At 36.8% G+C, this 16,121-nt stretch overlaps 2 protein-coding genes across 8 annotated transcripts; both read right to left on the bottom strand.

Moving 5' to 3' along the window:
* Nucleotides 1-369: 369 nt before the first annotated feature.
* On the bottom strand, nucleotides 370-5,823 carry LOC103705474 (calmodulin-binding receptor-like cytoplasmic kinase 2). 2 transcript variants are annotated; one of them, XM_008789192.3, is made up of 6 exons: nucleotides 5,405-5,823; nucleotides 4,633-4,907; nucleotides 4,359-4,527; nucleotides 4,066-4,155; nucleotides 1,393-1,691; nucleotides 370-899 (listed from the first exon to the last, which is right to left on the bottom strand). In XM_008789192.3, the coding sequence occupies exons 1-6, from the start codon at nucleotides 5,661-5,663 to the stop codon at nucleotides 633-635; spliced, it is 1,359 nt and encodes a 452-aa protein (XP_008787414.1). In that variant the 5' UTR covers nucleotides 5,664-5,823; the 3' UTR covers nucleotides 370-632. The 2 variants fall into 2 exon arrangements, with proteins under 2 accessions (XP_008787414.1, XP_008787415.1); XM_008789193.3 differs by having other exon boundaries at nucleotides 4,633-4,891; nucleotides 5,405-5,802.
* Nucleotides 5,824-8,645: 2,822 nt separating this feature from the next.
* On the bottom strand, nucleotides 8,646-13,042 carry LOC103705475. 6 transcript variants are annotated; one of them, XM_039115207.1, is made up of 8 exons: nucleotides 12,286-13,039; nucleotides 10,857-11,048; nucleotides 10,064-10,214; nucleotides 9,831-9,958; nucleotides 9,596-9,658; nucleotides 9,427-9,495; nucleotides 9,141-9,257; nucleotides 8,646-9,102 (listed from the first exon to the last, which is right to left on the bottom strand). In XM_039115207.1, the coding sequence occupies exons 2-7, from the start codon at nucleotides 11,043-11,045 to the stop codon at nucleotides 9,186-9,188; spliced, it is 672 nt and encodes a 223-aa protein (XP_038971135.1). In that variant the 5' UTR covers nucleotides 11,046-11,048; nucleotides 12,286-13,039; the 3' UTR covers nucleotides 8,646-9,102; nucleotides 9,141-9,185. The 6 variants fall into 6 exon arrangements, with proteins under 6 accessions (XP_038971135.1, XP_038971137.1, XP_038971138.1 ...); XM_039115209.1 differs by having other exon boundaries at nucleotides 8,646-9,257; nucleotides 12,286-12,529; nucleotides 12,608-13,038; XM_039115210.1 differs by having other exon boundaries at nucleotides 8,646-9,257; nucleotides 12,286-12,501; nucleotides 12,608-13,038.
* Nucleotides 13,043-16,121: the final 3,079 nt, after the last annotated feature.

Below are 16,121 nucleotides of genomic sequence, written 5' to 3'. Positions count from 1 at the left end.
TGATGCTTCGGGCTGGGCTCTATCCAGGGGAGACTGGCCCAAAATCTTTTGAGTCCTATTTGTAGGTCCAAGTTCGTCCTGAACAATCTCGGGCGTGGCTTAAGATCCGACCCAAAACCAGCCCGGGCTGGGCCCATTCTAGCCCCAGTTAGAGCAGATGCTCAGTGAATTCCAGAAGTTTGATTGGAGTATCTTCTTTTATTTTTCCTTTCCTCTCGCCAAGATTGGACGATTGGTAAAGTAGAAAAAAAAAAGATAAAAGAAGATACTCCAGTCAAACTTCTGGAATTCATCGAGCAGCTGCGCTGACTAGAGCCATTCTAGCCTACTTCACCATAGTATAATAAAATATAATGAGAATAATCACAATGAAAACAACACCTCCCGAATATGAAGTATAAATATGCAAAAAGAGTTGCTATATATCATAACCGTATACAATTAACTTCCCCACAAGTAGCCCAATCCCATACCAATTAACTTCAAACTTTACAATGCTGGAAGCGCCTTTTCCAATGTCAACCTCTGGTGATTTCCTATTCACAAATGACCGGAGAAGATTGCTGTGAAAGCATCAAATCTGCAAATATTAACCTACTTAAAGGAAATTGTATAAAAACTCCGCTTTCAGTTTAGATCATCTTTTCTCTTCTGTAATGGAAGGCTTCCGTTGATGGGAGGGCTGGGAGTTCTGAAGACAAGAGCTCTCTGTAGTCCTTCCGGATGTTCCATAGAATTTCTGCACACCTCTGCATGCTGGGCCGGCTCTGCCTAGTTGGAGCTAAGCATTGCAAGGCTAGCTCAAGGATTTTTTCCAAGGCCAGATTAGTTGCCGGGTTGTGTGGAAGATTTGGGTCCAGCGTTTGAATTGCATTTCCTTGTGTGAAATTCTTCATTGCCTGTCAGGTAGGTTTATGAGACGATAAAAGTGCAAATTAAAATCAAAAGACCGTCTCAGAATAATTTACATCCTCAAAGTCTTAACTCTTATGCCCGTAAAACAAAATTTGCTTCCTGAACAGTTGCCCTATACCCTATTTGTTAAAGGTTAATCAGGATTCCACATGGTTATAGATTAGGTGCTGGGTTGTGTGGAAGATTTGCATCCAATGTTTGAATTGCATTTCCTTCAGTAAAATTCTCCATTGCCTGTGAGGTTGATTTGTGAGCCGATAAATGTGCAAATAATAATGATTTAACATCAATAAACCATCTCAGCATAAATTACATCCCGTAAGCCTTAACTCCTATGGTCTTAGTCTTGGATTCTCATAAAACAAAATTTGCTTCCTAAACAGTTGCCCTATACCCTATTTGTTAAAGGTTAATCAGGGTTCCATGAAGTTTAACATAACCAGGATATAAAGATGCACAGAGGAAGAAGAGACATACCCATTTTGCTGTTATTCTTTCTTTGAGTTCCTTTTTGGGTTCTACAGGGCGTCTCCCTGTTATTAATTCCACAAGCAACACGCCAAAGGAGAATACGTCACTTTTCTCTGTGAGTTGGTAAGTTCTGAGATACTCTGGGTCCAAATAACCTGCAGTTCCTTTAACTTGAGTTGAAACATGTGTAACCCCGGTCTCATTTGCACCCAGTCGAGCAAACCCAAAGTCAGCAACTTTTGCACGAAGAGTTTCAGTAAGAAGAATGTTAGATGATTTAATATCCCTGTGGATAATAGGATGATCTGCACAGTATACATTCCCATCAATTAGTGTAGAAGATTCAAGGTCAAAAAACCCTCATCAATAAATATGAGATTGCAGGTCAAGGCCTAACAGGAGGTTTTTACGTCATAAGATTGAACCTTACAGGATAGGACAAAATCTGGTGAACCCTGTTTTAGGATTAGCTTCTTCATATTCTTTCATTAAAAAATGTCTCCATATTCATTTAAAATGCAGGCTTCATACAATTCCAACTGCAATTTATTCTATAGTATGTACCAGTCTATTTATGTCCCTAAGCACAATCAGCCTTTCAATGGTACGTGCATGCATGCAATTTTACATACATATATTCTCATGATAGGTGCCACAAACCATACCCAATGTCCATGCAATTCAAGTCCATGCCCTCCTTTGACTTTCGAGATCACCAACAACTCAATAGTCAATAGGTACATGCACCCCATGAAGGTTTGTGGTTTTAAAGCATAAAAAATGTCTGTAGTGGCATGAACTTGCACATCATAATAACATGCAGACAGAAAGTGAACTAAACACAAATACAGTTCATAAAGACACATGATAAGATGAAAAATATCACAGGCCGCACTCATTGCACTTGCTTCTGAGTACCTCGAAATCCATACCCTCTCAATTACATATTCAGCCCACATGAGGAAGTGCTCGCTCATAAAGCAGAATTTATGTATTCGCGAAATTGAACTAATTTTCCTTACAATCTCATGTGATGTTTGCAGTGCCTGAGTTCTGCCTAAGCATTACGTGCACCCTAGATCATCCCCAAACTGCAAACACATTTTAGAACGCTATCAAATCAACATGTGTTCTACCATCATCAAATTACAGATCGCTATAAGACACAATATACTTGATGTAAACCATCCTACTATATATTTTTTTTCCAGACAAAAAAATTAAGCACCTAATTGTTCCAAACAATACGACATACGCTATGATAATGTCTAATATATTTTTCTTAACCTCTTTCATTTTTCTTCACCCTTTACTATTTTGCCCAGTTGAGTTGATAATTTAGATTTTTTGAATTTTATGGATGAATGTATGAAAGCTGAAACTCCCTTGGTCTTGTTGAGCCAGAATTTCAACCAAGTGTTTGAATCATCTTAATCCTTTTAAAGCCCATAAGGAATATAGCAACCACAATATCAAAGGTGCAAACCAAACATAGGCCTCAAAGCCACTTTCATGTGTTATATTCTCCATAACACCTTCCCATTAGGCATCATCCTTATCTAACTTCCCATTATCATTTTGTCCAAATAATAGATTTGTGTCAATCAGTGTTTTAAGTTGCCGTGTATGAGGTCGCATATGCAGATGTGATCCTTGACTGCACTGAATTGCCTATCTATGATCATACCACATATGACCTCAAAAGTGTTATGCTCGGCAGTATATGTAGCTTAATTAACAACGTGGCTGCATATCTACCCCAGTTAACATTGTGGGCCCAAATGTGGCCCACTCTTATGCAGGCCTATGTGGATGGTGGATGTTCAGACCAATAGTTAGGTTGGATTTGGGTTTCAATTATATTATAATTATTCCTATTAATGTTAACTATTAAGTAATAAATAACAAGTACTGATCGTTAGTTACTTTTGTTACTAACATTGATATTATTTATCTAAAACATACTATCATTGTGATTATTTTATTATACTTAACATATTTTATTTATTTCATATAGTTAAAAAATACTAACTGCATATATTGCCTCATACCACATATGTGCTATATGGTCCCTCAACCGCCACATACCATGGCTACATTCTAAAACACAGACATTAAACAAGTACAGGATACTGAGCATTATATAAAAGCCTTGATTGACTGCCCCCACTTAACGCCATGTCCTATCTTTACTAAAATCCCAGACCAAATAATATAAAAAAATGTTATAAAATGCCTGAGATAACAAGCCTAACCCCCTCCCTCTCCCTCTTGTTTGAGTTCCCTGTTATTTCAGGCCTAAATGATGATCAATTTAGAAAGTTCTGGGCCAACATGACGATTCAATTCTTCCTTCCTCTATTTAGAATGGGTAGGTTTATGAAATCTCTGCATCTTAGGGTTTTTTTTTTCTTTTACTTTTCCCTGCATACGAGTGTAGTCGGGTGGGGTAGAAAGGGGGGGCTTCCAAGATATTTCAGGTCTGATTGTCTTTGTTTGCCTGTCAATTATATGATTATGCAAATGTACCAACCACAATTCTTTCTTAAAGCAAAGTCTTCCTAATATTCCTATTTTTCTTTTAATTAAATGATTACATCAGTCCAAGTCACATCATTAATCAAGAACAAGACATCCATCAACTCTTACAACCACCAGATTTTGCAACAGCAATCTTACCTGTGTATGTATGAAGGTATGTGACAGCATGAGCCACATCAATTGCAATATCCAGTCGCGCAGCAAGTTCAAGATGCTTTCCATTTAAACCTACATTTTGTTAAAAGTATGTCAGTTGAAGTCCATTACCCATAACACCGATAGTCTTTTAAACCACACAACAGCAAAGATCATATAATAGATTTTCATGAATATATTTTAATATGGATAAGGGCAAATTAAACAATATAGCAACAAGGACAACCACAAAAAGACCATAACGGAAGTAGGTGAAGGAGATCTATGAAACTTACAATCAAGATGCTCTCTTAGAGTTCCATTGGGGACATATTCAACAACAACAATCCTCTCATCCTCATACTCCAGATGTCCAAGGAATCTAACCAAATTCAAATGTTCAACATGCGCCAGAGTCTTGATCTCACTTTGGAACTCCACGCTCAGATGAGTATCATAAATGCTCTGCAGAGACAATCATAAACCAAAATTCCATAATAGCCTCAGTTTCTAGTCCAATCAATGCAGTCCAGAAAGAATCTTATATATTTGGAAACAATTTGCTCCAACCTTTTTAGCACGCTTGACTGCAACAAGTGTGCCATCATTGAGTGTCCCTTTGTAAACAGTGCCAAAACCACCTTGTCCAATCTTGAGAGAAGGGGAGAAGTTCTTAGTAGCTCTCTGGATCTCAGCCAAAGTGAAGCTCATGTTTCCAGGCTCTTTCTGGGAAGTACTGAATGCGCTGCTGTATTTTCTACTGTATCCACTGCTATATGTCCCTCTACTTGATCTCCTACTTTTGCTGTCGTCGGAGTCACCAAGCATACTGCCCGATGGAGTTGCTAAAAATGATTAATTAAGACAAGTTCAGCAGGCACTGCCATGATATAATTTCTTTGACATATACATACAGTATCAACCTTTATAAGATAATAATCTATAAGAAATCCAAAATCTAAGATCAGAAACATTCACAAAGTAAGTAATATAGGCATCAAAGCAGGGGATGGTCAAAATTGTCCGGCTAACTACAAAGTCAGTTGAAAAAAATTTAGATAGAAAAAATAAAAAAAAAAACAGATCTAAATAATAGAAACAAGAAAGTTTTCCAATTCCACAGACTTATCCAATAATATACGGTTAATTTTACTAGAATTCTAGCATTTAATTTGCCAAAATAAAGAACGTTGAATACGAGACGAGGGGAAGGTCTTGACACCCTCATAATATACGTATTAGCCCCCACCCACCCCGAAAAGTAAAAAAAAAAATCCAAGAAACAAACCAAATTCAATCGCAAACGAGGGTTTAGGCGAGAACAAGAAGGAAGAAAGCTTACAAGGAGGAGAAGTGAAGCTTTTCAAGGACTTTGCCTTTGGCGATCCGGTCACCGGCTGGCCGAAGCACGACCCGATCGATCTGAGGACGATCTTGACCACGCCCAAGTTGGCCGCCGACGACTTGCTGCCGGCCGAGGCGGCGGAGCTCTGCGAGAGGTCCCACCGGTCCGGGGTTTTCCGTCCGGCTGGGACTGGGCTCCGCCCGGCGGAGGAGCTAGGTTTCCGGCTGGCGAGCGGCGAGCTGGGGCTCCGTTTCATCGGAGCTGGCGGTGGAGGCTCGAGTGGCGCCGACTGGCGTAAACTGGAGGGCTATTTAACGTGAGCCGGCCGATTACTTCCGAGCCGTGGGCTTGACTAACGTGCGCCCGGAACGCGGCACCGTTGCCAGCCTGCGCCCGGATATGCTCAAGTCACGGGACGGGCGGTAGGCGACGGAAGAAATTCAACTGCCCGGGTTTCTGTTTTCGGATCTCCTGTTTGGTCCTAACAGCATTCAGCTTTACCAGCCGATAGCATGATGCTCCCGCGGAAGCCAAGAGGTAGATTTTTAAGGACAGGATTTGGAACTTAAACCATGATAATTTTCACATTTAGCATGCCCTTTTTTTGACAATGATGTGAATTAAAGTAGAACTAGTTTAACTCACATCAAATATTATGCTTAATGACACAAATGAGCTTCATGAGAGCACATGGGTGGGATCCAATATGTTCATGAATTTTGCCTCTCTCCTGGTGTTTGCGCATGAAACCAACATGCAATTAACATCCTATAGCCTGGTATATGAACAAAATCGATCTTGTTTGTCGCATAGTTTCATAAGAAAGATCAAAGGAGCATCAAAAAAATTAAAGATAGCAAACCATGCACTAGTCTGCATCTGTCGTTTTCACTTATGTACGGCTGGAAAGGCAACATCATTTGGATGCTTTCACTTATTAATAAATCAAAAAAAAAAACATGTAGATTTGTACTTGTTATTTTGTTTTTATATTTCAAGAAAAAATACCTATTACTCGAAGTAAATATCATAAGCCGAAATTTGTCTAGAATCCTCATCAAGAAATTTAACAAAATTTCAATTTGACCTCTCTGTTCCTCTGAACGGTCGCAATTCTGTTTGCAGACAGAAGATAAATCATGATAGCAGCTCTAGCTCGTTAAATTGCATGTTTTTTCTTTATTAAAACAAGTAAATTGCAAAGAAGATGGCCTGTTGACAGTTTGATTTTAACCTAATTCATCAGTCCATTATTACACGGCTTAGGCTAGTTTAACACGGAAAGGGTTAGGTGCAACCGGATCCATTCTCTGTGATCAAGCAGGACAGATCTTAAAGCAAACAGGACTCGATGGAGGATCAGAAAAAGTGAGAGGGAGGTGCATGAATAGCAAACCGGTTGGTAGGCGTCTCCCATACAGTAACTTGGAAGGCATGTGAGGTCTACCAACCACGAGAAGAGACTGATAAGCCTGGTTGAAGTAGTTAAGAAGTAATAAGAGAATGAAAAAGAGTGCCGGAAATGCAAGGAACGAGGTGAAAGGGTCATTACGGAGAACAAATGAGGAATAAACCATGGAACAAGTATGATGTACCTGGTCAGACGACCATTGGAGGAATCTAGTGCGAAAGTCTTCGACTTATCCATACAATACCCCCTTGGAACTGCATGGGCCCTTGCTAAGTCAAAAAAAAAAAAAAAAAAAGAAAAGAAAAGAAAAGAAGATGTTGATAACAATATTCTCCATCATTTTCCTGAAAATCTACTGTTCTAAGTTTCTCAATTCAATTACCCAAATCATCTCAGGCATTCCTGGAGAATGAAGGTGGTGTTATACAAAAAGGAATACATGTCAAGCATAGAAAGAGTTCTTGCAAGACCAGTCGTAGTATATAAAAGTTGAGTTATAATTTAAAAAAAGGGCAAAGATGGATATATTCAAATTGATCTTACTCCTTGATAGATGTCTAAATCTGAAATTATTTTTAAATGAATAAAACTTCACAGCAGTAAAATCTAACATAACATAGATTTCACAAGCAGGGTCTTAACTTCTCTATTGCTTCTCTCTGGCAGCTTGTTCGGTGTCTATCCTACAAAGTATAATAGAAAGTTGCATGTCAATTATGATATATTTTTTTCCTTGGACCTAACACTAGCACTTTTGTTCCAAAACAATAGATCTCTAAACTGCTACTAGTGAAAGCTCATGCCCCACCCTATTCAGATTTTCGAAGTAACACTTGGATCGTTGATTTAATTAACCAAACATTTTGGCTAAAATTCAAAAGCACATGTAACTATGTTCCGAGCAATTTCACATGATTTTTTCGCACTTCCTCACTTATTCAGATCAATGCCTTGCGTCTTGCTTTCATGGAAGCCTGAATCTAATTTTTTAAATGCCGACTACATATTAAACTCAAAAACCATAACAAACCATTTGCAAAAGCTGGCAATTTCTACTATCTTAACCAAACCATTCAATAACATTTAAGCACTTCTTTTTGAACTATGGTATCCACCACCATTGTCAGATTATTCCCTCTCTATATACTCTAGTCCCTGATAAATAAGATTCCCGTCGTTGAGATAAGAGAATGAGCAAGATGGAAGGCCTTACGAGTAGATATTTAAGTCTAAAAACAGCATATAACTATCCATGCTTCCTATATCGAGTGTTCTTGTTATATGCCATGGTAGAAGGAATTAAGAGCTATTGTCCTATCTGCAGCTCACTCTGCCCAACAAAGACATGCACATGATTCATCATCTACAGTATCTGGGTATCGAAATAGATAGAAAAATGTCTTCATTTAACAAACGCAGGTACTCCTGATTCCTGAACCGCAGAGAAAGAGACTTCTCAGGCAATACATGGCTCTTCTCAAGGAAGCAGTACTAGCCTTGGTGTCCTTTTCCTTCTGACAGGTTCCAAAAGCCATGCCAACCTATCAGTCCCCTTCAGGCTATGCATGTGAGAGAGCTGGGTCATAATTTGGCTGAGCACAGCTGCCCAAGCTAGGCTCAATTACCTTTCACTAAGACTAGAGCTGCTTATGACCAACTCATTTTTGGGATCAGGGGAGGGCTTGAGATCTCTGAAGACTAATTGTATACACTTCGAGCTAACCTTTGTTCACAAGCTTTCAGTCATGCTCAAAATTCATTCTTCTTGAAATAATATGGTCGCATGTAATAAATAGATAAAATACTGTAAGTTGTTAAATACTACAATTGACATATAATATATTGTTTACTTATATTTCTTCCTTACTGGATCCAACATAAGCAGGAGGAGCACTCTCAGACTTGGCTTAAACATTCCAAATATAAGATGAGACGTCTTTATCAAGTCAAATTGCAAGCCAAACATGAGCTGCTCACAAACTGCTTTTTTCAACTGCGCTGCACTAGTCTGATGGTCCAGTTTTCAAGCCAACATATAATATACAAGAAATGAACAGCCATTGGGCTAATCAGCCTACTACCGGTTTTCTGGTGGGCAAAGCTAGAGCTTTGCTCTTTTCTATGGTGAGGTTACTTATCAGCTCAGCAGTCTTTGATTGACAGTCTTACCTAATGATAATAAGTTATAAACTTCACTACTTCCTACCTGAAAAAGATCAGTAAATTACATTGTGGGATTGTTCTTAGACAAAGAAACGGCGTCCCACACGGGATCCTCGATACCTTCACAAAGCATACAGGCAGAAGCTGTATCATTCTTACTTCCACCTATTCATGTACAAAATACTACCTCTCATCTGTTTCCTGTCAAGAGTGGAGAGTTTTCAACCTCCTCGCAGTTTGGATAAAGCCCACAATCACCTGCATCTCATCCACTTGCTTTTGCAAATAGGGCAAAAACTAAGGTTAGTTCAGAAAAAATAGATGAATAGTGCATTAAATATCTTACAGGGCTTAAAGTGCATATGGTATAGGGCATATATGTTACATACGTTAGAAAAACATTTGAAAAATGCATGGCAACATTCACATAATGATCAATAAGTACCTGAGAGAGGAAATGATGCTGCACTCCATGAACCAGTTGCTCCTTAGATGGATTGGGATTAGTGCTGACCTGCAATTCCATTCTGATGTTAGTTCCGCATGGAAATGCATAGCTCTGGGAATATGTATAATTAGAATCCGATTGTGAAGTAACAGACAGTGGCACTCACCAGATTGAAATGCTTCCAGTATCTCCATAAAGTGGCAGTTTCAAGTTTTGCCAAATTAACCCTCTGTCATTAACAGATAATTTGGAACATAAACAACAAGGACATAAATGGAATCTATGTAACACTAAAAAGTGTATAGAGATGCCTCCTTGCAGGGAGATATCATAACGATGGTAACATAGTTCAATAATAAACAGTGAATTCTAGATGAATGTGCAACAATGATATTCATTACCTTTTGATGCTTAAAGATATGAGCTTTTGTATCTCTGTAGCTAGTTCGACTCATTGCCTTGACTGAGGATGCCCAGGGTCTTGTATGCCTAACCCTTCGTTTTGTTGGTTTATGGAGCTCGATGCTAGCTGTACACCAAAGAGGAGATAAGAAATAATTCGGATGAATGAATCATATTGCTCATTGCAGGTGCTAACATAAAACTACAGGTCAAGAATACGTGATAAACTCACAGTAATCAACATCTTTCTCTCCCATGTCAGAGCTACTACAGATTGAGTTATTGCAGTAAATTTCATCATCATCTTCCTCATTTCCAGTTGGAGCTTCCAGCACGCTCAAAGCATTCCTCTGCAACTTCACCTCTACCCCATTCTTAAGGACCTGGAACCCCAAATATGCATCATGGAGCATGGATTGGATTAGAAAAAGTCTATAAATTGAGCAATCACAACTATATCAGTATGCTAGGAAACTATATCAATCACAACTTTCAGGCTATATTATTAAAGCTAAGCAACCAAAAGTCTATAAATTATGTCTGTGCTGCATTTGTCCAAGCAGAGACCTTCTCTATACCATCAGAATGTTGGTGTCAAATGCATGTATTTTGGCCCTATTAGAACAATGATTAGGACCTTTAGAATTGACCAAGTTAGAACAAATGATGTCCAATTCCTAATTCTTTTACATCTTAAGAAACATATAGTGTTTATCAGATGAGCTAACCAATATCACAAACACACCAGAATATCATAAAGGTGCTTCTATGGCAAAGAATTATCTTGAAAAATAAATTTAAAGAATTATCTTGAAAACTAATTTTTTTATAACTTCTCTTCAGACATTACCTTTATATGTAATCTATTTGTATCTGAGACTGATGAAATTTAACTGCTTGTAATACTCTTATTATAATCAGACAGACTGGATAATGTAGACAAAGTGCAAGGCATCTTCAATCATACAATGATGCAATGATGATGTTACATGACAAGCTATTAAAGTGAAGAACTGCTTTTTTACCAGCCAATGCCAGCCACCAAGACCAACAGCCTTCTTGACAACACCTTGCAGTCCCACCAAAACAGACTTTGTTCTGTTGTTCCCCGTAACAATGACCTTTGTATGCCTAGGGAGCACAGAAAGCTCCTCATCTCCACTTTCTTCCCGAGTTGACGAAAGAGTTCGACACGAACACAACTCAGCCTCCATGATCTACCCAAAAAGGAGGAAAAAAAACTGATGAATTTCAACCCGAATAGAGAGCATACCAAAAACATCAAAAGCACATAAAAAACTACATTTCTAGGCAATGAAAAGATATTGCTGGAAACTATTAAAACATGAAAATTAGGAATGCCTTATCCATAAACCAGAAAAATAAAGTTTTTTGTTTGGAAAAAGAAGAAACTTGTTAAACAAATAATCTGTATTCTTTGTTACAATAGCACTTATGTGGTATAACCTGTCATTCCTCGCAATAAATCACAAAGAAGACTACTTAAGAAAGAAAATCAAAATGGATTTCAAGATCACAAGACAAATACTGTCGACTTGAACTCCATTTGAAATAGGGGTGACCCCGTTAGGTGTTCACACCTACCACAACCCCAGATTAATGATCCCACCTCAATTTTCCAAAAAAATTTATTACGGTCAAACATTACCACCACCACCACACACAGAAAGACTCACATATCCTTAAAGGGGGGAAAGAAGAAACGAGGAATCAACTTGGCTTGTTGATCAGGGTCACCACCCAGACAAGATTAGGCAGCTATAATAGGATGGGGCAGCCCTAGCAACAGAGCATGTCAAGTTAGCACCAAAAGAAATGTAATCCTTAGATTTAAACATCATGTTAAGAAACATAAATTATTAAAGACATAGATCAAAAAGTTAGAAAAATTATGACCCACTAACCATATATGATTGATCCAACAAAGCTCATATGAGTGCATTTATACCAATCAATGAGAAAGCAAAGCTTCTGTCCCTACCACATAATAATTATAACTAACAAGCCTTATCTCAGAATAAACAGAACACCAGAAGTAGCAAATAAATAAAAAAGAAAATAAATAAAAGCTCACAAACCACTAACTTTTCTGAAACCCTACACCTTGTCCATGGCAAGCCCTTAAGGGTGAAGTGCCAACTTTGTGGTAACAATCATGCTTATACTTCAAATTGAGTTGGCCAAGCAATCTGAAGTTTTTTTTTAAAAAAAATCATCCACTTTATACAAGTCTTGAGTTCATTTTTCAAGACTGCTAAAATTAAATTGTGATAAAAAAAAAATTGTTGAAGTGATTGGAGTTGATCCCATTCTACTAAAGCAATTACCCTGAAGCAAATTCGCTTCTCCAATTGCACATCAACAAGTAACAGCAGTTTAAGCTATTTCCAAGCTTTGAAAGTAAATATTGCGAAATGGAAGTTAAGTTCTCACCTGAACTGAGATCTCTGTTCTCCGGACAGTCTAGCAATGAAACTTTCTTCCCTTGAGATCAAAGTAAAATAAATAAAAGAAAAAACGGCAAGAAAACCAACACCTAAGCTCCAGTTACAACTCTAGATGGAAATGCAATGCAATCATATCGGAGAAAAGTTCAATCTTCGATTCCTCATTTCACGATTCCCGCAAGGCCATAGATCTCATTCTATTCTAACCATCAAAAACCAGTCCATGAGCGCTGATCGAACCAAATTACCAAGAATCACAAAATGAAGAAGCCCAAATCCAATAAAAAAAATAGTGGATTGCAAGATACCACTAGGCACTGGTTCGATCAATGGAGGTAAAAGCCACATAACACGGGATCACACGAAATGCCGCCGATTTGTGCTTCGGCGAGCTCGACATTGGGGTTTTCCGCCATGAAAGACCAGATTTCGAACTCCAATTCGCGAAAAAAGCCACGGATCTAAGAGAATTGAGCTCAGGGAGTTGGGTTCTGCGATAATGGAGGAGACGATAAGGCGAGGGTTTCTTGGATTTTTCCCGAGAATAGAGCCGTTTCCAAGCATGCGAGAAAGAGCGCAAAGCAGAGCTAAAACACTCGCTCACTGTGTGCTTTACAACTGCCGAGATAAACGACCTGTCTTCTTTTTTAACGTACGGCTCCGCAACCGGTCATAGCCGGTGCGAAATTTCGAATTCTCCTCGGGAGAGTGCTGATTTATGAAATGACGAGACTACCCTCAATCCGAATTTTTAATATGGAGACCTGGAAGTTTCCTGGCGAGTACCTAAGATTCCATTTTAGCCTTCTAGAAAGTTATCTATTTTACATTAAGAAAAAAGACTTCCATTTTTGGTGTGTTAGCTTGCATAAAAAAAAGTAGTTTTGAGTTTCAAACTTCTCCAGGTAGAATTTTTCACAAGTTACAATCAGGAAGTATGATGAGTTTTTTCTGGTTGCAAACTATAGCCTTGCATTTATTAAAGAATCAAATGGTGTTTAAAAGGAAGCCAATGAATATATTTTTTTGGCCAACTAACCATATATATTTATAGTTCAAAAGGAAGCTAATGAATATATTCAAGTCCTACAAGCTGGATTGCGGTATTCCCACCACTGATGGTGAGACTGGAAATGAGCTTGAGATAGCTCTAGGCTCATCAGGTTGGACCGACTTCGAGTAAGACTATGAGGTACGTCCAAAAGATTTCAAGCCAAATTTGGACTTAAATGTGGAGCTCATTTATTTTTCGGGCCGGACATGGGTATATCATTAGCCCAACCTTGAGCCAATCTGAGCTCGAGACTGAACAAAATCAGAAATAGAGCCCAATTCAGGCCTAAATAAGTCTCAAATCCTTCATCATCCTTCCTCAAATATTTGGGCCCACAACTGTTAAATCTTGGTGTTTTCAAGCTTCTTAAAATCTTCTGAAAATATAATAATTGGACTACGGTTCATTTAATCACAAATGGCTTTCTTAGTGATAATTTCAAAATTCTAATCATTTTAACATGTTTTGAATCGCATCCCCCTCCCCCCCACCCTAATGATATAAAATTGATTAGAAAAATTAAAACATATGTGATCAACTGCTCAAAACCATAGTCTTTGACTTTTGGGGATAAATTAGTTTAATGCATTGATGTGGAGTTTAGGGGGGGGGGAATCCAAAAAAATTATCAAAAGCTCAGAAAGAGTTCAGATAACAAAAAATTAGAAGAAAATATTAAAAGTATAAAAGACTTTCTAAAAGTATTTAGAACTTAGTTACTTAAAAATAAGGATAAAAGACACCAAAGTAACAGATGATAACGAAAAAAATCATCCTAACAATGATGTATGTTATCATTAATTTGTGACACAAAAATTTTTCAAATTTGTTACAAATAATTTGTGAATAAATCATAAAATTTATGTATAATTCGAGAATAATTGAAAAGTCTTAGGTCAAAGAATATTATAACTATGCTTAGAAATCAATGCGAACAACGAGCCCCTACATGTCCACGAATTACCAGAGTTGATGTCGTTATCTGTTAGGGTTATTGTATCAACTCCATTCTCCTAATATTCACAGCCAAACAAAATAACTTTAATATAGATCCTCTCTTAGCCTAAACCGAACATGAAATATTTATTCTAGATTCTGCCCTCTCCCATTACTTTAAGAGGGAATTGTTGGGTAAAAAATGATCCTATGATTCTTGCAAATGTGAATGTGAACATGGTTTGATGCTCATATCTTTAAGCATTATTCACCAGGCAGTATCAATAAAATTATGACTCATTAGGACACATCGAATACATCTAGCATAAGACCTTCCACGCCAAGCAATAAAAGACTGGTGCTATGGGGCAGTCCCACCTAATGCAGCCAAAAGATGCTACTTGGTACAAAATGCCTAAAGAGAACATGATAAATGACATGCATACTGTGCCTTCTTATACCAAACATGGAAACCCATGCTACCATGCTTGGCACCTGGTGCTACAAAATAGCGTTACCCCTTGGTTGTGTTGGACTCCAATCCATTACAAGGCCATGTATGATGCATAAAGTGAGTAAACGAAAAGTATTTGGCAACAAAAAAAAAAAAATTGTAGTCAATGCCTCATCGATGAAAATAATAAATTGTTAAGAAATATTGAATATTTTGTAACAAAAAAATATTGTTAAAAAATATTTAATATTTTATGACAAAATAAATGTTGTCACTAATGCATATATAGTTCATGACAAATAATTCATCACTAAAGTGAGTAAATGGTGTTATCTAAATATAGAAAAGCCGGTTCGAAGAGTCACATATACTATTTTTGCTATGAAAGTAATTTTTTTAATGATAAAAATACCCTTGCCATCGGGAACGAAATTTATCAAGATAGTTGCCTACAACTTGAGCACCATAATAATATTAGCTTCTTATATAAAATTATAGTTTATTATACTTATTTAAAACTTATTCACATGATAAAATATACTTATTTCAAATATATTATGATATTCTATATTTTAATAATTAATTATTTTTATAAAAATTTAATTATCTTCATTTTGAAAAAAAATGAATATTATGACTTTATTTTTTATGATATTTTGAAAAGTCTCCAGCACACATGGCCACATATTCCTTAGGGGGCGTTTAGTATGGGATAATCGTCCTAGGATCAAGGGTGATGTGGGTGGAAGTGATGAAATCACCGCATTTGGTTGCACCACGGTGATCCTATATGGCGATGATCTTAAATCACCTCCACTCCTCAAATCATCCCCCAACTCGGTGATGGGATACCCATCCTTGAGATCGGAAATTCAAGATCACTCGAGGGCAGTGATCCTAGGTTGAAAGTTAAAGACAAAAATACCTCTCAAGTTAACAAAAAAATTGATATATCGATATACCATCAATATATTGTGTCAATGTTATATATATATATATATAATGTTGATATTATATATTATATTAATGATATATATTATATTATAATATATTACTAATCATATTATTATCCTATTATTATTGAAAATAATTTTAAATTCTAGTAGAAATATATTATTATATTTTATATTTATATAATGAAAATATTTAATATATTACTATATTACTCCTATTTACCTTATTTTTCTAATCAAAATAATTATTAGTATTAAAAAATCTTTTATAAGTATAAATAAAATATTAATTCTATAATGAAAAATAACATATTTTTATAAGATTAATAATTTATAGGAGTAATAAATATATTTTTATAGAATATATTAATAATTAATATATTGATAAATATATTAATATTTTATTATAATATATTTTATATAAT

This window comes from Phoenix dactylifera, chromosome 17 (genome assembly GCF_009389715.1).
Source record: "Phoenix dactylifera cultivar Barhee BC4 chromosome 17, palm_55x_up_171113_PBpolish2nd_filt_p, whole genome shotgun sequence".
Taxonomy (NCBI): Eukaryota; Viridiplantae; Streptophyta; class Magnoliopsida; order Arecales; family Arecaceae; genus Phoenix; species Phoenix dactylifera.
Note: the sequence above shows the minus strand (reverse complement) of the source record. Positions and strands in the feature narration are given on the sequence as shown.